Here is a 25,653-nt window from a genome sequence, read left to right as displayed (position 1 = left end):
ATATCCATCTGCCGATACCCTAATTGACTTTAATGTAACACTTTTGACAATTTACGAATTATTGTCAGTCAATCTATCTATTTATGTTTGATGGAAATTCATGAATTCAATTTTTGTTCAATTGCACAGTCTTTCCTCTCGGAAAAATTAATTATATATGCATGTAATTTTTATATTTGATATGGAAAGAGGTAAATACCTGGTTTTCCTTCTGTGTGTGTTTTGTGCAGTGAAAATGTGTCTCCCCCGGATTCTCTTGTCCGCTGGAAATTCTTCAATTTATAAATTTCTTGATAAGGTCGTTGGTTGGAATTGGCTTATTCAGGTTGGTACTATTGAAACCTTCTACCAAGTTTTATTTTTTTATACTCATAATTATACAATATCTCATAACTTTTCTAATAGTTTTAATTAAACTCTGGGAGCAAAAGATTTGGCGTGGCTCCCAGTTTCGTCGCTTTGAGAAGAATGTTTTGTTGATAGAAAATCGAAAATCATCTACTTTCCTTAGTTCAACCACCAACTTCTGTGACTTCAAATATCTAACTTTGATATCTTAAAAACTATTCCCTCTACTAGTTTGCTCATTATTTCTAAATTTAGGTACATTTTTTGAATATTACAAACTTTTGTACAGAAATTTTGAATTTCCCTCTTTTCGGTCTTGTTTCCATGTAAAGCTTCTAGGCATGTACAGGGTGATCTAAATGTACTTCATCGCACTCTGTCAATAAGAAGTTTTTGGACAATGAAGTAACTTAACTAGCTTTTGGATGGTAACGGTCTGAGATTGGACTGTTGTGGTACCCAAATAGTGGATAAACATTATCGCAGTCTGAGATATCATTTATAACACTTACGCAGTCTGCACCTAGCGTTCGATATTTGTATGACATGACTACTATAATCATCTCTAGCACCCTTTAATGAATATGAAGCACATCTCACAAATTTAAATTCTTTATTGATCATACAAAGTAATGTTCACAAAATAATTTTTACTTTTTACTTCCTTTAATGAGGTATCAGTATGTTTCATGCAATATTTATGAACAATGAAAATGACACTATAAAATATATTTATTTCACATTTACAACATAATCGAAAACACCCAATTTTATGATACATGAACAGTTTAGAAATAACTACATTTTGTTATTGAAAAATCATCTTTCGTGATGTAACCCCTTTTATTGCCTTCATTTTTATCTTGAGATTCCTCTACTGCATCATCATCCCAGATGTCTTATTCGAATATTGCCTCTTCTATGTTTAAGGCGATATTCTTGATGAAATGCTTTTCTTTGTTGAGAATATTTTCAACAGCTACTTCGGATTCATACGTTACGAACCAGTAACCCTTTTTCTGGATATTATTTTCGTCCAATGGCGTTGTTATGTCTGAAATTTTACCGAATCCGGCTAAATAATGTATGATATCGCAGTGATTTATTTTTGTTGTCAATTCTACTAATATTCTGGGTAGAATTCTCTTAACAGTCAATGTATCTCCAGCGAAAACTGGTGTCATAGAAGTTAATTTGTCCACGGATGAAGAATCCACGAACACAATAACTGCATGTTTTTTAGAGGCCCCACTACATTCTTCAGATGTCAGCAGGGTCAAATGCTTCACTTCACCGAACTGTTGAAAATAGGATTGTAGTTTCTGACGGTCGGTTTCATTATTGAAGCCCGATACGCATATTTTCCTTGTTCTTGAATATTTTGGTCGGCGTTTGATGTCATCATCTCGTCCATTGTTTTGTTTTGGTTTCGTATAACCGTTTATATCAAATCTGAGCAAATTTTGTTGGAATACCATCTTTTGGTATTCGCAAATTTGCTGAACAGTGTATTGAATTGAAAATTGTCTAGATTCGGACGTGGTTGCTGGATATTGATTACTTGGATGGTCATTCCGTTGGTATGCCTTGTGAGCAAGTTGGGTTTCATTATATTGGTTACTTTGAGTCTGCCCTTGAAATCCAGACGGTGGGCACGAGGTTCTAGCCTGAGCATTATTGTTGTTTTGGTTATACATGTTACTGTCTAGTGTTTCACTGAATTGTCTCTGATAATCACTCACTAAATTTTGGTCGAGATCCACTATTTTCTTCAATGGTAAATTCTAATAAATCACTTGCTATTTGATATACAAATAGAGGTAAACTGTTTCACTTCAAAGATCACTTTGTCACTAACAATATTAATTCCAAGTTGTCCCTTTTATATACAACCTGACCAGGAGTACCAACTTATGACGGAGAGGGGTTGTTTTGGAATTAGCCAATGAAAGAAGTTCAAATTGGATTTATGAAAACTGATTTCATACGATTTGTACCTGTATGAATTTTGGAGGTAAAATGTTTCACAAAATGTAAATTTTTGATGAAAATAAATTGAAGTCGATGTAGGAAACTGGGGATGAAATGGACTGAATTTTGGGTCAGTAAATGTTTTTTTTTTATGATTATCACTGAAACTGGACCTCCTGTTGAAAAAAGTTGAACTTGAACACATCCTTCACCAAGATTATGATTTGTGACAAATATGAAGGTCTATATTTTCTTATAAACCCTTCGTCCATATTATCTACGTTTTTTCGAGAAAAGTCGGTTTTCTTGTTTTCTTTCATAAACATAAAAAAAATTACATTTGGATGAAATTCACTAATTTGTGAACCACGGTAATAATTTTCTCAAATTCAAAATATACTTTTTAACACGATTATTCTCCACCAAATGGCAATAAACAAATGAAACAATAAACAATGAAAAACAAAATTTTTAAAATATCTCCATGACAAAATACTCTTCAAATGAGTCTCTATTGTAAATGAAGACAGTTGTATGAAATGAAAACCTAAGTAAAAGTTATACAAAAATTATTTTCTTTATCCCATAGTTTCCATTGTAAATGGAGCACAAGCTGTTCTTAGAATATTCATGAATTATATTGAGAATGTTCAAGTTGTGGTAATTGAGATATTAAATCTTAGGTAAACAAGAGGATAAACAAAGCTATATTTTGAAGATGGTTATTTTCTGATTATTTTCATCCTGGTGAAGGATGTGTTCTAGGTATTTTTATTTTGTATATAACCTCAATAGACACTACAGGTAACACAGAGGAAACAGTGAAATTCTTCAATATATTTACAAATGTCCAAACCAAAAAGTGAAACTACTTTCAAAAGACCGTCCAAGAAGATACAATTCCAGAATTAGTGATAAGGTTGGTAATGATATTACAGATAATTTTGAATGAAAACAGGAAGGAATAATACTTTCGCCTAACTTCAAGGCAGTAAAAATTTTGCCTTCGAAGAAACTCATTGAAACATACGGTAGTATAGATTTGAGGAATGAACATTGACCTGCAAAATTCTATCAATAGAGACTCCACAAAATCTAGATTGAACAAAAGTATTGAATCTTTATTCAGAATAAATTATTTTCCCAAAATCTTTCACTGGATAGATGACTCACAAATTTCTTTTCAAAATAATGAATTGCGTCAAATATAGCTTCTAATCAGTAAACATTTCCGGATGGTAATCTTCTATTCTGTAAGTACAGTTACCTGTAAATAGTCTATCAATGCCATTAATTAAATGAAAATAAACACAGTGCTTAGAACATATCCTTCACCAGAATAGAATCGTTTCTCAAATTTAATGTTAATCCTTTTGTCTATCTAAGATTTAGGATATCGGTTACCACGAATTGACCAAATAAAATAGTAAATTGTTCTGAAATTGTACTTATCATCTATGCAACTGTCCCCATTTACAATGAAATTATCACTGAAACTGGACCTCCTGTTGAGAAAAGTTGAACTTGAAATTTGTGACAAATATGATGATCTATATTTTTTTATAAACGCTTCGTCCATATTATTTTTCGAGAAAAGTCGGTTTTCTTGTTTTCTTTCATGAACATAAAAAAAATTACATTTGGATGAAATTCACTAATTTGTGAACCACAGTTATAATTTTCTCAAATTCAAAATATACTTTTTGTACAACTGCCAGCAAAAGTGACATTTTTGAGGTGTTTTTTTTCCATCTCTCTTATAATGAGCTGAATTTTGTTAATTGATTTGTATTTCATGATTCTTCTGAATAATACATTACATAAGAAAAAAAAATTAATGGTTGTCAAGGGTATTGAAAGATGATAATCACACTGTAGCGCGTTAAGAACAGTTTTAACGCTAGTATTGAAAGTGTTCTTAACACGATTTTTTTCGACCAAATGGCAATAAGCAAAACATAATTATTCAATTTTTAAAGAAGTTTTATTATGAACAATAGATATAGAAACAACTAATTTCTGTTATAAATGTGTTATTCACAATAAACACTTTAAATGTGACTTTAAATAAAACGCGTGAGCTGTAAACAATACTGTTTGTTGGTAACCAGGCGATTCGGCGTCACCTGACACGGCCTCTTCACAGCAAATGCGATAACATGAAAATAGTTAACTGACAAGAGATGTCAAAATGTGTAGTTATAGAAATATTAAATTTATCAATTTCATTATGAAAACTGAACAGTTATACAAAAACCTTTGTATGATATTTGTTTTAAAAGTAAGTTTTATTTTGTTCGCGAAATTGCTCAACTCGCTACGCTCGTTTTGCAAACTTTTTCACTCATTGAATAAAATCTCACTTTTGACACTCATAAATAGCTATTTTATCAAGTTTCAATAAGTTCATAACTAGTTATTTTACAACAATTTTTTTTAAAGAAATAAATATTGAAACCCTATTTGTTTTCAGCTGGAACTATTTGGAACATAATGAAAAACTTTATTTTCACTATCCATAATGAGAAAATGGGTCGCAGAAACATGGCTACATTTTTTCTGTCATAGTGTCACGATAATTTAAAACAAAATTTTTAAAATATCTCCATGACGAAATACTCTTCAAATGAGTCTCTATTGTAAATGAAGACAGTTGAAAAACTTGTTCCATTGAATAAATGGAGCACAAGCTGTTCTTAGAATATCCATGAATTCTATTGAGAATGTTCAAGTTGTGGTAATTGAGATATTGAATCTTAGGTAAACAAGAGGATTAACAAAGCTATATTTTGAAAATGGTTTTTTTCTGATTATTTTCATCCTGGTGAAGGATGTGTTCTAGGTATTTTTATTTTGTATATAACCTCAATAGACACTACAGGTAAAACTACTTACATAATAGAAGAAGACGGAATATAAATATCAATTTGAATAATATAAAAATGGATTATAAAAAAAAGAATGGGAAATCTGTTTGCCACTAAACAGTCGAAATGACAGTGCACAATCCAATAACCAAAAAATATCTCCTGATGTTTACAGTCTGACAAATACAGGCTGATTCACGGTGGATGGCACATTAGACGTTTCTGGTGAACCAGACAACGGATCACTTTGAAAATTTGATGGAGGGCATATTCGGACATTCTCTAGCCAACTAAAATATTTTCGACAATGCGGTGTTGCCGCTTCTATTAGAAAGCAGTAGCAACTTTGATTTTTCAAATGGAACACTCTGTATATAATATTATTTTTGGAATCTCCAACAATTGCCCGACAACTTTTCTTGATATTTCCCTATACCTATCTGTTACCGTTTTCGAAATAAAAATAATTTCAATTTTTTTCTTCGAAAATCATGACTTCTAAAAATGCCGATATCTTTTAGTTAAGAAGTACTATGATATCGAGATTTGCTTTGGAGTTAGGTGATACTTGGACACTTCCCACACGTCAGCCTAATCTCCGTTACTTCAATACAGGGTGGTAAAAAAATACAGTTTTTTCGTTTGATTGAAAAAGTTGCTGAAATTTGATTATTTCAAATGGAGCACCCTGTATATTATTGAAAATTCGGAAAGCTGCTGAAATTTGCTTTCTTTCTATGCAATATCATACCTATACCTAACTAGTCAAGTTTCGGACTTATGAACATTTATTTGTGAAAATGTCCCTTCAGAATGGTATTTCCATTCGGTATTTGGTAAGCAGGCCATGATTACTATTTGACAGTAGCGTTGTGACATTCTTCTAATAATATCGACATTTTCGTCACTTCAGAAGTTGCAAATACCTTCAATACGATGGAACAAAACTATTCAAACGAAGTTCTTATGAATTTGTTTATTATTTTTGGACAGTGTGACAAAATTATCAGCAGAACATATAGAAAGTCCAATGAAATCTATCCGAATCTATCGCCAATGTACCTCAAGAAATTTATACGAATTCAGAACAATTTCAATATGTTTGGATAAACTTTAAAAAAGCACCAAGAAACTTGAAATTGGAAATATTGATATGAATAATTATAAAAAAGTAAAACAATCATGTGGAATATTTCAAAATATGTTCGAATCGCTGGCCGTTCACTTCCAAGCACTTTAAAATGCGGGTGTTGACTGCTTTCGTGGTGGCAGATCTGATTTCATTGGGATCCAAATCTTCAAATGTTTGGGCAATCCTTTCTAACAATTCATCTCTCGAACGCACGGGTATTTTGTAAACTTTTTCTTTAAACATTCCCCACAAATAAAAATCTAATGGATTAAGATCGGGTGATCTCGCTGGCCAATTCCATGGTCCCAAGTGCCTCATCCACCGATTGTCAAATAGTCTATCCAGTTCTGCGCTCACTTCTCTTGTGCAATGTGCAGGAGCTCCGTCTAGTTGGTACCAACAGTTTCGATAATCTTCGAGTGGCAGATTATCCACGAAACTGTCTACAGTATTCTCCAAAATATTCAGGTAGCTTCTGGATGTTAATGACTCCTCGTATATCACGTACCTCAATTTGTTGTCCATCAACATGCAGAAGACATTAAAACTAAATTTTTCTTGAAATCCGGCTTCTTTTGTGACGTGAGGATTTTCACTGGACCAATAATGATGATTTTTTCTATTGAAAATCCCTTCTCTCGAAAATTTCGATTCATCAGTCCAAATAATTTTATTTAAAAAAAGTGGATCTTCTTGAATGCGTGTCAACAACATTTCACAAAATTCTACTCTCTGTTGAGGATCTTGAGGCTTCATTGCTTGAATTTTGGTGAATTTATAATCATGCATTTTATGTCTTCGCAAGATTCTTTGAACCGATGAATATTTTATACCCAAATCTTCTTCAGCACTTCTTATCGATGACTCGGGAAATGCGTGAAAATATGCTAAGACATTAATCTGGTTGTCTTCGAAAGTTACGGGTCGAGGCAAGTTTCTTGGTGCTTTTAAAGTTGATCCAAATGCATTGAAATTGTTCTGAATTCGTATAAATTTCTTGAGGTTCATTGGCGGTAGATTCGGATACATTTCATTGAACTTTCTACATGTTCTGCTGATAATTTTGTCACACTGTCCAAAAATAATAAACAAATTCATAAGAACTTCGTTTGAATAGTTTTGTTCCATCGTTTTGAAGGTATTTGCAACTTCTGAAGTGACGAAAATGTCGATATTATTAGGAGAATGTCACAACGCTACTGTCAAATAGTAATCATGGCCTGCTTACCAAATACCGAATGGAAATACCATTCTGAAGGGACATTTTCACAAATAAATGTTCATAAGTCCGAAATTTGACTAGTTAGGTATAGGTATGATATACATAGAAAGAAAGCAAATTTCAGCAGCTTTCCGAATTTTCAATAATATACAGGGTTTTCCATTTAAAATAATCAAATTTCAGCAACTTTTTCAAGCAAACGAAAAAACTGTATTTTTTTACCACCCTGTATTGAAGTAACGGAGATTAGGCTGACGTGTGGGAAGTGTCCAAGTATCACCTAACTCCAAAGCAAATCTCGATATCATAGTACTTCTTAACTAAAAGATATCGGCATTTTTAGAAGTCATGATTTTCGAAGAAAAAAATTGAAATTATTTTTATTTCGAAAACGGTAACAGATAGATATAGGAAAATATCAAGAAAAGTTGTCGGGCAATTATTGGAGATTCCAAAAATAATATTATATACAGAGTGTTCCATTCGAAAAATCAAAGTTGCTACTGCTTTCTAATAGAAGCGGCAACACCGCATTGTCGAAAATATTTTAGTTGGCTAGAGAATGTCCGAATATGCCCTCCATTGAATTTTCAAAGTGATCCGTTGTCTGGTTCACCAGAAACGTCTAATGTGCCATCCACCGTGAATCAGCCTGTATATAAAGTTCTATGAAACCATTGACAGAACTGCAGACGTTCAGTACTGAGGAAACAGTGAAATTCTTCAATATATTTACAAATGTTCAGACCAAAAAGTAAAACTACTTTCAAAAGACCGTCCAAAAAGATACAATTCCAGAATTTGTGATAAGGTTGGTAATGATATTACAGAGAATTTTGAATGAAAACAGGAAGGAATAATACTTTCGCCTAACTTCAAGGCAGTAAAAATTTTGCCTTAGAAGTAACTCATTGAAACATACGGTAGTATAGATTTGAGAAATGAACATTGACCTACAAAATTCTATTAATAGAGACTCCACAAAATCTAGACTAAACAAAAGTATTGAATCTTCATTCAGAATAAAGTATTTTCCCAAAATCTTTCACTGGATAGATAACTCACAAATTTCTTTTCAAAATAATGAATTGCGTCAAATATAGTTTCTAATCAGTAAAAATTTCCGGATGGTCATCTTCTATTCTGTAAGTACAGTTACATGTAAATAGTCTATCAATGAAATAAATTAAATGAAAATGAACACAGTACTTAGAACATACCCTTCACCAGAATAGAATCGTTTCTCAAATTTAATGTTAATCCTTTTGTCTATCTAAGATGTAGGGTATCAGTTACCACAAATTGACCAAATAAAATAATAAATTGTTCTGAAATTGTACATATACCTTATCTTATCATGAAAACTCATTTGAGAGTCTGTTTTTGTCATGGCAATAATATTTCAACATTTGATTTTTCGTTATCTTAACATCATAACAGAAAATAATGTAGGCATGTATATTCTGCAACCCATTTTATTATTATAAATAATAATAAAAATTATTATAAATAAATAATAATAATAATAATGTAGCCCAGAAAAATATATTTTCAACAGAACGGTGCTTTGCCTCACAACACTGTAATTGTCACCAATTTTTTGTCTGCAAATTTTGGTAAAAATTTGATAGTTGACCAAGGACCCAACCGTTGACCGGCCAGGTCACGAACCTAACGCCTATGGACTATTACTTCTGGGAAAGGTTGAAAGATCTTATTTTCAAATTGCCGATTGTTTCGAATTGGCAGAGATGCAAAGTTTTGCTTCTCTCACTCCTGTTGAACTAATTAATTCGGCAAAAAACATTCAAAAAAGGTGTCGCCTGAATGTAGGATAACCTGGTAGACATTTCGAACACCTTCTCTGAAGGAATATATTTCATTGTCTGTTCTTTATCATTGTTATTATTATTGTTGAAATTTCATTTAATACTAGTGAATATAGTATACATTGTTAGCAGTTTTATTGAGACTATGCGCTTCAATTACTATTGTGAAAAGCTTTTTCAATATTTTATAGCTACTACTGAAGAATTTCTTTCTATTTTATCTGTTTTATCGCGTGGTCAAACGTCTACTTGATCAGAGTGTACGTTTCAAAATTTTTCGTGTAGTAATTGATATTACTGGATCCTCATCAAGAGGAAGGTTGAACTTTTTAGATCCGTTTAGGTACACATTTTCGTTTTCAACCTCTCGCTTTGCTAATGGTAACCAGGTACGATTTATTTTCATATAAATAAATATATTTTAACGAACTGAATAGAAATAGACGGTACCTACCTGGGTACCATTGGTAGGGTGAGAGGTAAAAGACGGGAATGTGAAGCAATCTGAACTTTCGAACAACATCCTGTATGTGTATTCACGTGGACTACCGAATATGGTTTATTAACACTTCGTTTTTTTTGACGTATGTCTTAAAAATATAGCCATTCGAGGCATTTCGTATGAACAGTTTCTTAGGATGAGAATAGAAAGATAAAACCATCTTGAAGAAAGCGGAGTATTTTAATTTTATTTTCACAAATATTAGTCATTTCATATTGTTACGTTTTTCTCTGTGGGTTCACCAATAATTGAGTACACCGAATAATCAAACTTAACTTTATTTCACTTTAAATACAACAAACACTTCAACTAAAACTTCAACTATTATTTGAATGTTTATCGCCTTACTGGATCACTTCGCGTATCGCACTGTAGCTTCCACTCGACTGTGTCGATATCCTCGTGGCTAGCCTTCAAATATCGTAATCGAATGCCGTAGAAATTTCGCCAAAGTTCCGCCGAAATCGGCAGCATTATTCTTGCTGCTTCTAGAGTGGCGGGGAATCATCGTACACTCGTGCGCTCTCAGCCACGTCACGCCTGGTTTATGGCTACCAACGGCGGCCGGCGTTATTTTCCTTCGGGCATGATTTACAACAGTATGCAAAATTTTTAAATATGAGTTACTGATTAATTGGTCTATTTTCATAACTACACTTATAACTACACTTTACCAGATTCTCTGATGATTCAACTTTGTTTACTTTTAAGATTTTGCAAGAATAAAAATTCACAAAAACAGTAGGAAATAAATGATATTGTTCAGTATGAAAAATATTGTTTATTATAAATCTATATATTATTATAAATGAATGAATGATGAACGTTATAGTGAAATTATTGCTGCCACATTTATTTTTTTCTCCATCAAAAATCATAGAAGACCTCTATGAATGAAAATAAAGTATAACAAACACAAAATTTGGTTTTTAGAGCTCAAGAGGCACTAATGATGCAATTTCTTATTTTCTTCAGCTTGTCTACATGAACAATGAAAATTGAGAAAAGCTGTAGCTGCAGTTTTCTGCGACTTTCTGAGGCTTTCGATTGTGTGAATCATAAACTACTTTTGGTGTCAAAATTCATTTCCTGATTGTACTTTCCGATGAAAGTTGGTAGTTGACAGTTACAATTTAGCTCTTAGTCTAATCAACAAGTTCAAAAACATGAAAAATAGAGATAAAGGTCCTAAAAATATGAGCGGAAGCTCATTCGATTCGTAATCACTTCTAGAAAAATGTTTTTAGAGGATTTTGGTGCAGGTAAAAAATTGCAATTGTTATTAACAAAATAAAAAAAATGGTATTTAGTTTTTCGTTAGTTTATCGCTGAATATCAATTTGTTTGGTAATTAAACATTCTGTTTCTGAAATAAATATTTCAAAAAATGTCAAAATTTTATGTAATTCAAATAGGGGTTTGCAGGAGTCGAATAAGGGGCAGACAAACCAAGATCCTTATAAGTTATTCTCATTGCAAAACACCTTGAAGCTAGCTTTTTATTGAAGATCACAATGTGATTGGCGAATATGAGTTTACTGTCAATTATTACCCCCAAAAATTTTGTAATAGGTCTGTTTTCAATTATCCTGTTCACGTCCTATTTTGGTGAAGGAATTTTGTCAATAAAGCAGCGAAATGATATTAAATTTATTTTGGAAACCTTAAAAGTCAGCAGATCATAGTCGCACCACTTTTTATTTTTTTTTATATCTGCACTCATAATCTCGTGGAGATTACATAAAGTTTTATCACATCATAATATTGTGGTGTCATGGGCGATTAGGGTAAATTTTCCTTTTATATCGATGAATGTTAAATTGTTTATGTATAGCAGGAAAAGTATCGGTCCCAGTATTGAACCTTGTGGTACGCATTTTTTTAATTTACCATCTGATGGGGATGTTGAGGTTTTCACAATCTGACTTCTTCCTGTAAGATATTTCTTGAACCATTTATGAGTAATTCCATGGATGCCATAGTGATATAGTTTTTTTAGCAGTATTCCATGATCTACATAATCAAAGGCTTTAGCAAAGTCACAGAACACTGCTGCTGATGACTCTTTTTCATTAATGTTTCCATAAACATCATATAACAAAGAAAAGGTAGCATCGTGGGTGTTTTTTTTATATAGAGCCGAACTGGTTATTGCTTATGACACTATATAAACATTGAATTATACGAAAGAAAAATATGTAATTTCTCAACAACTGCTTTTATATGAACATTGATTATACAAAAACACTTTTCTCTATTCAGTTTGAATTCCAAACATTCGTTATTGAATCGATTCAGATACAATTCATAGGATTGCTACACAATATAGTAAATGAAAGAGGTGAAATTTCACTTGCATGGAACACACTATCATCATCAATGGCGGACTTCGATGTTTCGAAATGAGACAATTGTCCCACTGTCTCTTCAACACTAATCTGGACAACATTATAAGATAAAATACTTAATTCGTTTGTAAAATTACGATTTCATGTCATGAATGAGTTGAATATATGCAAGTAATACTCATGATAACACTTGATAAAGCTATTCTATAGAGAAATACGTGTTGCGATCGTATGAAATTCCACAATAAAGTACTACTTGAATAAATTATGGATTTCCATCGGGTATTGGCCAATACCATCACATATAAAGAGCTACTGTACGAGTATATTAGCATATAGTATAGTTAATTCATGGTGCATACTTGATCTGAAAAATGTGAATTATGTGAAATTCTATCGTTACTTTGTAGCAAGAATTGGAATATCCGGTGTGAAATGAATCTATTGAGTTCCACCTACTACCGCCATAAAAAGTACATACTGTTCTTCCTTACATCAGGGAGAAATCTCATAGTTCCGTCCCTAGTGAGGAAAGTACTTTTTTTAACCCTCAAGTCAAGTATTTCGTAAATCATGAATTTTCTATGAATAGTCTATTCAAATAGTTTCCGTAATTTCCAGAACACCTTGTATATCCTATATTCTGAGGAGAGTGACACATAAGATAATATACTTTTAGAGCTAAGCGTTAGCGATACTGCAATCAGTTATGAAGATTGACATTGCATTTTGGGGATTCTGTAACTATTGAACCAGGTCGTTCGTGTTGCAAAAGATATCTTTGCGTTTTTTATGTAGGGCGAACTATAGGGATAGTTGTAGACAACCTTTTGTCAAATACCGAATCCCCACTTTATTCAGCATCTTCAATCTTAAAGTTGTTTGCCTGATTCATAAAAGATATAGCATTGATTCTCATGATGCAGTATTAATAATAGTAGTGGTAATAATATCCATCTGCCGATACCCTAATTGACTTTAATGTAACACTTTTGACAGTTAACGAATTATTGTCAGTCAATCTATCTATTTATGTTTGATGGAAATTCATGAATTCAATTTTTGTTCAATTGCACAGAGTTTCCTCTCGGAAAAATTAATTATATATGCATGTAGTTTTTATATTTGATATGGAAAGAGGTAAATACCTGGTTTTCCTTCTGTGTGTGTTTTGTGCAGTGAAAATGTGTCTCCCCCGGATTCTCTTGTCTGCTGGAAATTCTTCAAGTTATAAATTTCTTGATAAGGTCGTTGGTTGGAATTGGCTTATTCAGGTTGGTAAGTATTATTTTTTTATACTCATAATTATACAATATCTCATAACTTTTCTAATAGTTTTAATTAAATTCTGGGAGCAAAAGATTTGGCGTGGCTCCCAGTTTCGTCGCCTTGAGAAGAATGTTTTGTTTATAGAAAATCCAAAATCATCTACTTTCCTTAGTTCAACCACCAATTTCTGTGACTTCAAATATCTAACTTTGATATCTTAAAAACTATTCCCTCTACTAGTTTGCTACTTATTTCTAAATTTAGGTACATTTTTTGAACATTACAAACTTTTGTACAGAAATATTGAAATTCCCTCTTTTCGGTCTTGTTTCCATGTGAAGCTTCTAGGCATGTACAGGGTGATCTAACTGTACTTCATCACACTCTGTCAATAAGAAGTTATTTTTGGACAATGAAGTAACTTAACTAGCTTTTGGAGGGTAACGGTCTGATATTGGACTGTTGTGGTACCCAAATAGTGGATAAATATTATCGCAGTCTGAGATATCATTTATAACACTTACGCAGTCTGCACCTAGCGTTCGATATTTGTATGACATGACTACTATAATCATCTCTAGCACCCTTAAATGATGAAGCACATCTCACAAATTTAAATTCTTTATTGATCATACAAAGCAATGTTCACAACATAATTTTTACTTTTTACTTCCTTTAATGAGGTATCAGTATATTTCATGCAATATTCATGAACAATGAAAATGACACTATAAAATATATTTATTTCACATTTACAACATAATCGGAAACACCCAATTTTATGATACATGAATAGTTTAGAAATAAATAAATTTTGTTATTGAAAAATCATCTTACGTGATGTAACCCCTTTTATTGCCTTAATTTTTATCTTGAGATTCCTCTACTGCATCATCATCCCAGATGTCTTATTCGAATATTGCCTCTTCTATGTTTAAGGCGATATTCTTGATGAAATGCTTTTCTTTGTTCAGAATATTTTCAACAGCTATTTCGGATTCATACGTTACGAACCAGTAACCCTTCTTCTGGATATTATTTTCGTCCAGTGGCGTTGTTATGTCTGAAATTTTACCGAATCCGGCTAAATAATGTATGATATCGCAGTGATTTATTTTTGTTGTTAATTCTACTAATATTCTGGGTAGAATTCTCTTAACAGTCAATGTATCTCCAGCGAAAACTGGTGTCATAGAAGTTAATTTGTCCACGGATGAAGAATCCACGAACACAATAACTGCATGTTTTTTAGAGGCCCCACTACATTCTTCAGATGTCAGCAGGGTCAAATGCTTCACTTCACCGAACTGTTGAAAATAGGATTGTAGTTTCTGACGGTCGGTTTCATTATTGAAGCCCGATACGCATATTTTCCTTGTTCTTGAATATTTTGGTCGGCGTTTGATGTCATCATCTCGTCCATTGTTTTGTTTTGGTTTCGTATAACCGTTTATATCAAATTTTAGCAAATTTTGTTGGAATACCATCTTTTGGTATTCGCAAATTTGCTGAACAGTGTATTGAATTGAAAATTGTCTAGATTCGGACGTGGTTGTTGGATATTGATTACTTGGATGGTCATTCCGTTGGTATGCCTTGTGAGCAAGTTGGGTTTCATTATTTTGGTTACTTTGAGTCTGCCTTGAAATCCAGACGGTGGGCACGAGGTTGTAGCCTGAGCATTATTGTTGTGTTGGTTATACATGTTACTGTCTAGTGTTTCACTGAATTGTCTCTGATAATCACTCACTAAATTTTGGTCGAGATCCACTATTTTCTTCAATGGTAAATTCTAATAAATCACTTGCTATTTGATATACAAATAGGGGTAAACTGTTTCACTTCAAAGATCACTTTGTCACTAACAATATTAATTCCAAGTTGTCCCTTTTATATACAACCTGACCAGGAGTACCAACTTATGACGGAGAGGGGTTGTTTTGGAATTAGCCAATGAAAGAAGTTCAAATTGGATTTATGAAAACTGATTTCATACGATTTGTACCTGAATGAATTTGGAGGTAAAATGTTTCACAAAATGTAAATTTTTGATGAAAATAAATTGAAGTCGATGTAGGAAACTGGGGATGAAATGGACTGAATTTTGGGTCAGTAAATGTTTTTTTTTTATGATTATCACTGAAACTGGACCTCCTGTTGAAAAAAGTTGAACTTGAACACATCCTTCACCAAGATTGTGATTTGTGACAAATATGAAGGTCTATATTTTCTTATAAACCCTTCGTCCATATTATCTACGTTTTTTCGAGAAAAGTCGGTTTTCTTGTTTTCTTTCATAAACATAAAAAAAATTACATTTGGATAAAATTCACTAATTTGTGAACCACGGTAATAATTTTCTCAAATTCAAAATATACTTTTTAACACGATTATTTTCCACCAAATGGCAATAAACAAATGAAACAATAAACAATGAAAAACAAAATTTTTAAAATATCTCCATGACAAAATACTCTTCAAATGAGTCTCTATTGTAAATGAAGACAGTTGTATGAAATGAAAACCTAAGTAAAAGTTATACAAAAATTATTTTCTTTATCCCATAGTTTCCATTGTAAATGGAGCACAAGCTGTTCTTAGAATATTCATGAATTATATTGAGAATGTTCAAGTTGTGGTAATTGAGATATTAAATCTTAGGTAAACAAGAGGATAAACAAAGCTATATTTTGAAGATGGTTATTTTCTGATTATTTTCATCCTGGTGAAGGATGTGTTCTAGGTATTTTTATTTTGTATATAACCTCAATAGACACTACAGGTAACACAGAGGAAACAGTGAAATTCTTCAATATATTTACAAATGTCCAAACCAAAAAGTGAAACTACTTTCAAAAGACCGTCCAAGAAGATACAATTCCAGAATTAGTGATAAGGTTGGTAATGATATTACAGATAATTTTGAATGAAAACAGGAAGGAATAATACTTTCGCCTAACTTCAAGGCAGTAAAAATTTTGCCTTCGAAGAAACTCATTGAAACATACGGTAGTATAGATTTGAGGAATGAACATTGACCTGCAAAATTCTATCAATAGAGACTCCACAAAATCTAGATTGAACAAAAGTATTGAATCTTTATTCAGAATAAATTATTTTCCCAAAATCTTTCACTGGATAGATGACTCACAAATTTCTTTTCAAAATAATGAATTGCGTCAAATATAGCTTCTAATCAGTAAACATTTCCGGATGGTAATCTTCTATTCTGTAAGTACAGTTACCTGTAAATAGTCTATCAATGACATTAATTAAATGAAAATAATCACAGTGCTTAGAACATATCCTTCACCAGAATAGAATCGTTTCTCAAATTTAATGTTAATCCTTTTGTCTATCTAAGATTTAGGATATCGGTTACCACGAATTGACCAAATAAAATAGTAAATTGTTCTGAAATTGTACTTATCATCTATGCAACTGTCCCCATTTACAATGAAATTATCACTGAAACTGGACCTCCTGTTGAGAAAAGTTGAACTTGAAATTTGTGACAAATATGATGATCTATATTTTTTTATAAACGCTTCGTCCATATTATTTTTCGAGAAAAGTCGGTTTTCTTGTTTTCTTTCATGAACATAAAAAAAATTACATTTGGATGAAATTCACTAATTTGTGAACCACAGTTATAATTTTCTCAAATTCAAAATATACTTTTTGTACAACTGCCAGCAAAAGTGACATTTTTGAGGTGTTTTTTTTCCATCTCTCTTATAATGAGCTGAATTTTGTTAATTGATTTGTATTTCATGATTCTTCTGAATAATACATTACATAAGAAAAAAAAAATTAATGGTTGTCAAGGGTATTGAAAGATGATAATCACACTGTAGCGCGTTAAGAACAGTTTTAACGCTAGTATTGAAAGTGTTCTCAACACGATTTTTTTCGACCAAATGGCAATAAGCAAAACATAATTATTCAATTTTTAAAGAAGTTTTATTATGAACAATAGATATAGAAACAATTAATTTCTGTTATAAATGTGTTATACACAATAAATACTTTAAATGTGACTTTAAATAAAACGCGTGAGCTGTAAAGAATACTGTTTGTTGGTAACCAGGCGATTCGGCGTCACCTGACACGGCCTCTTCACAGCAAATGCGATAACATGAAAATAGTTAACTGACAAGAGATGTCAAAATGTGTAGTTATAGAAATATTAAATTTATCTATTTCATTATGAAAACAGAACAGTTATACAAAAAACTTTGTATGATATTTGTTTTAAAAGTAAGTTTTATTTTGTTCGCGAAATTGCTCAACTCGCTACGCTCGTTTTGCAAACTTTTTCACTCATTGAATAAAATCTCACTTTTGACACTCATAAATAGCTATTTTATCAAGTTTCAATAAGTTCATATCTAGTTATTTTACAACAATTTTTTTTAAAGAAATAAATATTGAAACCCTATTTGTTTTCAGCTGGAACTATTTGGAACATAATGAAAAACTTTATTTTCACTATCCATAATGAGAAAATGGGTCGCAGAAACATGGCTACATTTTTTCTGTCATAGTGTCACGATAATTTAAAACAAAATTTTTAAAATATCTCCATGACGAAATACTCTTCAAATGAGTCTCTATTGTAAATGAAGACAGTTGAAAAACTTGTTCCATTGAATAAATGGAGCACAAGCTGTTCTTAGAATATCCATGAATTCTATTGAGAATGTTCAAGTTGTGGTAATTGAGATATTGAATCTTAGGTAAACAAGAGGATTAACAAAGCTATATTTTGAAAATGGTTTTTTTTCTGATTATTTTCATCCTGGTGAAGGATGTGTTCTAGGTATTTTTATTTTGTATATAACCTCAATAGACACTACAGGTAAAACTACTTACATAATAGAAGAAGACGGAACATAAATATCAATTTGAATAATATAAAAATGGATTATAAAAAAAAAATGAAAAATCTGTTTGCCACTAAACAGTCGAAATGACAGTGCACAATCCAATAACCAAAAAATATCTCCTGATGTTTACAGTCTGATAAATATATAAAGTTCTATGAAACCATTGACAGAACTGCAGACGTTCAGTACTGAGGAAACAGTGAAATTCTTCAATATATTTACAAATGTTCAGACCAAAGAGTAAAACTACTTTCAAAAGACCGTCCAAAAAGATACAATTCCAGAATTTGTGATAAGGTTGTTAATGATATTACAGAGAATTTTGAATGAAAACAGGAAGGAATAATACTTTCGCCTAACTTCAAGGCAGTAAAAATTTTGCCTCAGAAGTAACTCATTGAAACATACGGTAGTATAGATTTGAGAAATGAACATTGACCTACAAAATTCTATTAATAGAGACTCCACAAAATCTAGACTAAACAAAAGTATTGAATCTTCATTCAGAATAAAGTATTTTCCCAAAATCTTTCACTGGATAGATAACTCACAAATTTCTTTTCAAAATAATGAATTGCGTCAAATATAGTTTCTAATCAGTAAAAATTTCCGGATGGTCATCTTCTATTCTGTAAGTACAGTTACATGTAAATAGTCTATCAATGAAATAAATTAAATGAAAATGAACACAGTACTTAGAACATACCCTTCACCAGAATAGAATCGTTTCTCAAATTTAATGTTAATCCTTTTGTCTATCTAAGATGTAGGGTATCAGTTACCACAAATTGACCAAATAAAATAATAAATTGTTCTGAAATTGTACATATACCTTATCTTATCATGAAAACTCATTTGAGAGTCTGTTTTTGTCATGGCAATAATATTTCAACATTTGATTTTTCGTTATCTTAACATCATAACAGAAAATAATGTAGGCATGTATATTCTGCAACCCATTTTATTATTATTGATAGTAAAAATAATGTAGCCCAGAAAAATATATTTTCAACAGAACAGTGCTTTGCCTCACAACACTGTGATTGTCACCAATTTTTTGTCTGCAAATTTTGGTAAAAATTTGATAGTTGACCAAGGACCCAACCGTTGACCGGCCAGGTCACGAACCTAACGCCTATGGACTGTTACTTCTGGGAAAGGTTGAAAGATCTTATTTTCAAATTGCCGATTGTTTCGAATTGGCAGAGATGCAAAGTTTTGCTTCTCTCACTCCTGTTGAACTAATTAATTCGGCAAAAAACGTTCAAAAAAGGTGTCGCCTGAATGTAGGATAACCTGGTAGACATTTCGAACACCTTCTCTGAAGGAATATATTTCATTGTCTGTTCTTTATCATTGTTATTATTATTGTTGAAATTTCATTTAATACTAGTGAATATAGTATACATTGTTAGCAGTTTTATTGAGACTATGCGCTTCAATTACTGTTGTGAAAAGCTTTTTCAATATTTTATAGCTACTACTGAAGAATTTCTTTCTATTTTATCTGTTTTATCGCGTGGTCCAACGTCTACTTGATCAGAGTGTACGTTTCAAAATTTTTCGTGTAGTAATTGATATTACTGGATCCTCATCAAGAGGAAGGTTGAACTTTTTAGATCCGTTTAGGTACACATTTTCGTTTTCAACCTCTCGCTTTGCTAATGGTAACCAGGTACGATTTATTTTCATATAAATAAATATATTTTAACGAACTGAATAGAAATAGACGGTACCTACCTGGGTACCATTGGTAAGGTGAGAGGTAAAAGACGGGAATGTGAAGCAATCTGAACTTTCGAACAACATCCTGTATGTGTATTCACGTGGACTACCGAATATGGTTTATTAACACTTCGTTTTTTTTGACGTATGTCTTAAAAATATAGCCATTCGAGGCATTTCGTATGAACAGTTTCTTAGGATGAGAATAGAAAGATAAAACCATCTTGAAGAAAGCGGAGTATTTTAATTTTATTTTCACAAATATTAGTCATTTCATATTGTTACGTTTTTCTCTGTGGGTTCACCAATAATTGAGTACACCGAATAATCAAACTTAACTTTATTTCACTTTAAATACAACAAACACTTCAACTAAAACTTCAACTATTATTTGAATGTTTATCGCCTTACTGGATCACTTCGCGTATCGCACTGTAGCTTCCAATTGACTGTGTCGATATCCTCGTGGCTAGCCTTCAAATATCGTAATCGAATGCCGTAGAAATTTCGCTAAAGTTCCGCCGAAATCGGCAGCATTATTCTTGCTGCTTCTAGAGTGGCGGGGAATCATCGTACACTCGTGCGCTCTCAGCCACGTCACGCCTGGTTTATGGCTACCAACGGCGGTCGGCGTTATTTTACTTCGGGCATGATTTACAACAGTATGCAAAATTTTTAAATATGAGTTACTGATTAATTGGTCTATTTTCATAACTACACTTATAACTACACTTTACCAGATTCTCTGATGATTCAACTTTGTTTACTTTTCAGATTTTGCAAGAATAAAAATTCACAAAAACAGTAGGAAATAAATGATATTGTTCAGTATGAAAAATATTGTTTATTATAAATCTATATATTATTATAAATGAATGAATGTTGAACGTTATAGTGAAATTATTGCTGCCACATTTATTTTTTTCTCCATCAAAAATCATAGAAGACCTCTTTGAATGAAAATAAAGTATAACAAACACAAAATTTGGTTTTTAGAGCTCAAGAGGCACTAATGATGCAATTTCTTATTTTCTTCAGCTTGTCTACATGAACAATGAAAATTGAGAAAAGCTGTAGCTGCAGTTTTCTGCGACTTTCTGAGGCTTTCGATTGTGTGAATCATAAACTACTTTTGGTGTCAAAATTCATTTCCTGATTGTACTTTCCGATGAAAGTTGGTAGTTGACAGTTACAATTTAGCTCTTAGTCTAATCAACAAGTTCAAAAACATGAAAAATAGAGATAAAGGTCCTAAAAATATGAGCGGAAGCTCATTCGATTCGTAATCACTTCTAGAAAAATGTTTTTAGAGGATTTTGGTGCAGGTAAAAAATTGCAATTGTTATTAACAAAATAAAAAAAATGGTATTTAGTTTTTCGTTAGTTTATCGCTGAATATCAATTTGTTTGTTAATTAAACATTCTCTTTCTGAAATAAATATTTCAAAAAATGTCAAAATTTTATGTAATTCAAATAGGGGTTTGCAGGAGTCTCGACTTTTGGCATTGCACATAAATCTTATAGCCCTTTTCTGAATAATGAACATCTGCATTTGAGTTTTGCAACATACTCCCCAGAAAGGAATTCCGTACCTTAAATGCGACTCAACAAATAAGAAATAAGCCGAATAAGGGGTAGACAAACCAAGATCCTTATAAGTTATTCTCATTGCAAAACACCTTGAAGCTAGCTTTTTATTGAAGATCACAATGTGATTGGCGAATATGAGTTTACTGTCAATTATTACCCCCAAAAATTTTGTAATAGGTCTGTTTTCAATTATCCTGTTCACTTCCTATTTTGGTGAAGGAATTTTGTCAATAAAGCAGCGAAATGATATTAAATTTATTTTGGAAACATTAAAAGTCAGCAGATTATAGTCGCACCACTTTTTATTTTTTTTTTATATCTGCACTCATAATCTCGTGGAGATTACATAAAGTTTTATCACATCATAATATTGTGGTGTCATGGGCGATTAGGGTAAATTTTCCTTTTATATCGATGAATGTTAAATTGTTTATGTATAGCAGGAAAAGTATCGGTCCCAGTATTGAACCTTGTGGTACTCATTTTTTTAATTTACCATCTGATGGGGATGTTGAGGTTTTCACAATCTGACTTCTTCCTGTAAGATATTTCTTGAACCATTTATGAGTAATTCCATGGATGCCATAGTGATATAGTTTTTTTAGCAGTATTCCATGATCTACATAGTCAAAGGCTTTAGCAAAGTCACAGAACACTGCTGCTGATGACTCTTTTTCATTAATGTTTCCATAAACATCATATAACAAAGAAAAGGTAGCATCGTGGGTGTTTTTTTATATAGAGCCGAACTGCTTATTGCTTATGACACTATATAAACATTGAATTACACGAAAGAAAAATATGTAATTTCTTAACAACTGCTTTTATATGAACATTGATTATACAAAAACACTTTTCTCTATTCAGTTTGAATTCCAAACATTCGTTATTGAATCGATTCAGATACAATTCATAGGATTGCTACACAATATAGTAAATGAAAGAGGTGAAATTTCACTTGCATGGAACACACTATCATCATCAATGGCGGACTTCGATGTTTCGAAATGAGACAATTGTCCCACTGTCTCTTCAACACTAATCTGGACAACATTATAAGATGAAATACTTAATTCATTTGTAAAATTACGATTTCATGTCATGAATGAGTTGAATATATGCAAGTAATACTCATGATAACACTTGATAAAGCTATTCTATAGAGAAATACGTGTTGCGATCGTATGAAATTCCACAATAAAGTACTACTTGAATAAATTATGGATTTCCATCGGGTATTGGCCAATACCATCACATATAAAGAGCTACTGTACGAGTATATTAGCATATAGTATAGTTAATTCATGGTGCATACTTGATCTGAAAAATGTGAATTATGTGAAATTCTATGGTTACTTTTTAGCAAGAATTGGAATATCCGGTGTGAAATGAATCTATTGAGTTCCACCTACTACCGCCATAAAAATTACATACTGTTCTTCCTTACATCAGGGAGAAATCTCATAGTTCCGTCCCTAGTGAGGGAAGTACTTTTTTTAACCCTCAAGTCAAGTATTTCGTAAATCATGAATTTTCTATGAATAGTCTATTCAAATAGTTTCCGTAATTTCCAGAACACCTTGTATATCCTATATTCTGAGGAGAGTGACACATAAGATAATATACTTTTAGAGCTAAGCGTTAGCAATACTGCAATCAGTTATGAAGATTGACATTGCATTTTGGGGATTCTGTAACTATTGAACCAGGTCGTTCGTGTTGCAAAAGATATCTTTGCGGTGTTTATGTAGGGCGAACTATAGGGATAGTTGTAGACAACCTTTTGTCAAATACCGAATCCCCACTCTATTCAGCATCTTCAATCTTAAAGTTGTTTGCCTGATTCATAAAAGATATAGCATTGATTCTCATGATGCAGTATTAATAATAGTAGTGGTAATAATATCCATCTGCCGATACCCTAATTGACTTTAATGTAACACTTTTGACAGTTTAAGAATTATTGTCAGTCAATCTATCTATTTATGTTTGATGGAAATTCATGAATTCAATTTTTGTTCAATTGCACAGTGTTTCCTCTCGGAAAAATTAATTATATATGCATGTAATTTTTATATTTGATATGGAAAGAGGTAAATACCTGGTTTTCCTTCTGTGTGTGTTTTGTGCAGTGAAAATGTGTCTCCCCCGGTTTCTTTTGTCCGCTGGAAATTCTTGATGAGGTTTTTGGTTGGAATTGGCTTATTCAGGTTGGTACTATTGAAACCTTCTACCAAGTATTATTTTTTCATACTCATAATTATACAATATCTGCTAACTTTTCTAATAATATTAATTAAATTCTGGGAGCAGAAGATTTGGCGTGGCTCCCAGTTTCGTCGCCTTGAGAAGAATGTTTTGTTGATAGAAAATCGAAAATCATCTACTTTCCTTAGTTTAACCACCAATTTCTGTGACTTCAAATATCCAACTTTGATATCTCAAAAACTATTTCCTCTACTAGTTTGCTACTTATTTCTAAATTTAGGTACATTTTGTGAATATTACAAACTTTCGTACACAAATTTTGAATTTTCCTCTTTTCGGTCTTGTTTTCATGTAAAGCTCCTAGGCATGTACAGGGTGATCTAACTGTACTTCATCGCACTTTGTCAATGAGAAGTTATTTTTGGACAATAAAGTAACTTCTATCTTTTGGATGGTAACGGTCTGAGATTGGACTGTTGTGGTACCCAAATAGTGGGTAAATATTATCGCAGTCTGAGATATCATTTATATCACTTACGCAGTCTGCACCTAGCGGTAGATTTTTGTATGACATGACTACTATAATCATCTCTAGCACCCTTAAATGAATATGAAGCACATTTCACAAATTTAAATACTTTATTGATCATCCAAAGTAATTTTCACAACATAATTTTCACTTTTTACTTCCTTTATTTAAGTATCAGTATATTTCATGCAATATTTACGAACAATGAAAATGACACTATAAAATATATTTATTCCACATTTATAACATAATCGGAAACACTCAATTTTATAATACATGAACAGTTTAGAAATAACTACATTTCGTTATTGAAAAATCATCTTACGTAATGTAACCCCTTTTATTGCCTTCATTTTTATCTTGAGATTCCTCTACTGCATCATCATCCCAGATGTCTTATTCGAATATTGCCTCTTCTATGTTTAAGGCGATATTCTTGATGAAATGCTTTTCTTCGTTCAGAATATTTTCAACAGCTATTTCGGATTCATACGTTACGAACCAGTAACCCTTCTTCTGGATATTATTTTCGTCCAATGGCGATGTTATGTCTGAAATTTTACCGAATCCGGCTAAATAATGTATGATATCGCAGTGGTTTATTTTTGTTGTTAATTCTACTAATATTCTGGGTAGAATTCTCTTAACAGTCAATGTATCTCCAGCGAAAACTGGTGTCATAGAAGTTAATTTGTCTACGGATGAAGAATCCACGAACACAATAACTGCATGTTTTTTAGAGGCCCCACTACATTCTTCAGATGTCAGCAGGGTCAAATGCTTCACTTCACCGAACTGTTGAAAATAGGATTGTAGTTTCTGACGGTCGGTTTCATTATTGAAGCCCGATACGCATATTTTCCTTGTTCTTGAATATTTTGGTCGGCGTTCGATGTCATCAAATCGTCCATTGTTTTGTTTTGGTTTCGTATAACCGTTTATATCAAATTTGAGCAAATTTTGTTGGAATACCATCTTTTGGTATTCGCAAATTTGCTGAACAGTGTATTGAATTGAAAATTGTCTAGATTCGGACGTGGTTGCTGGATATTGATTACTTGGATGGTTATTCCGTTGGTATGCCTTGTGAGCAAGTTGGGTTTCATTATTTTGGTTACTTTGAGTCTGCCCTTGAAATCCAGACGGTGGGCACGAGGTTCTAGCCTGAGCATTATTGTTATGTTGGTTATACATGTTACTGTCTAGTGTTTCACTGAATTGTC

General features: G+C 32.2%; 2 protein-coding genes across 2 annotated transcripts; both read right to left on the bottom strand.

The window, feature by feature from the left end:
- Nucleotides 1–1,247: 1,247 nt before the first annotated feature.
- Nucleotides 1,248–2,023, bottom strand: LOC141480768 (RNA-binding protein squid-like). The gene is made up of 2 exons (XM_074171172.1): nt 1,910–2,023; nt 1,248–1,646 (listed from the first exon to the last, which is right to left on the bottom strand). Exons 1-2 carry the CDS (start codon nt 2,021–2,023, stop codon nt 1,248–1,250), a joined length of 513 nt encoding a protein of 170 aa, XP_074027273.1.
- Nucleotides 2,024–14,396: 12,373 nt separating this feature from the next.
- Nucleotides 14,397–15,193, bottom strand: LOC141480767 (RNA-binding protein squid-like). Its single transcript, XM_074171171.1, has 2 exons — nt 15,059–15,193; nt 14,397–14,795 (listed from the first exon to the last, which is right to left on the bottom strand). Exons 1-2 carry the CDS (start codon nt 15,191–15,193, stop codon nt 14,397–14,399), a joined length of 534 nt encoding a protein of 177 aa, XP_074027272.1.
- Between the last annotated feature and the right edge of the window lie 10,460 nt (nt 15,194–25,653).

Source organism: Leptinotarsa decemlineata, unplaced genomic scaffold (assembly GCF_025532065.1).
Source record: "Leptinotarsa decemlineata unplaced genomic scaffold, Ldec_3_MD MMD2_tig00000008_RagTag_RagTag, whole genome shotgun sequence".
Lineage (NCBI taxonomy): Eukaryota > Metazoa > Arthropoda > Insecta > Coleoptera > Chrysomelidae > Leptinotarsa > Leptinotarsa decemlineata.
This window is presented reverse-complemented; position numbering and strand designations above follow the sequence as displayed.

Bases quoted from the DNA above. Each gene is read 5' to 3' on its own strand.
- LOC141480767 (XM_074171171.1), bottom strand. From the start codon at position 15,193: ATGTATAACCAACACAACAATAATGCTCAGGCTACAACCTCGTGCCCA. The intron at 14,796-15,058 runs GTAATCAATATC...TATTTTCAACAG, and splicing joins CCAACGGAATGACCATCCAA to TTCGGTGAAGTGAAGCATTT.
- LOC141480768 (XM_074171172.1), bottom strand. From the start codon at position 2,023: ATGCTCAGGCTAGAACCTCGTGCCCACCGTCTGGATTTCAAGGGCAGA. The intron at 1,647-1,909 runs GTAATCAATATC...TATTTTCAACAG, and splicing joins CCAACGGAATGACCATCCAA to TTCGGTGAAGTGAAGCATTT.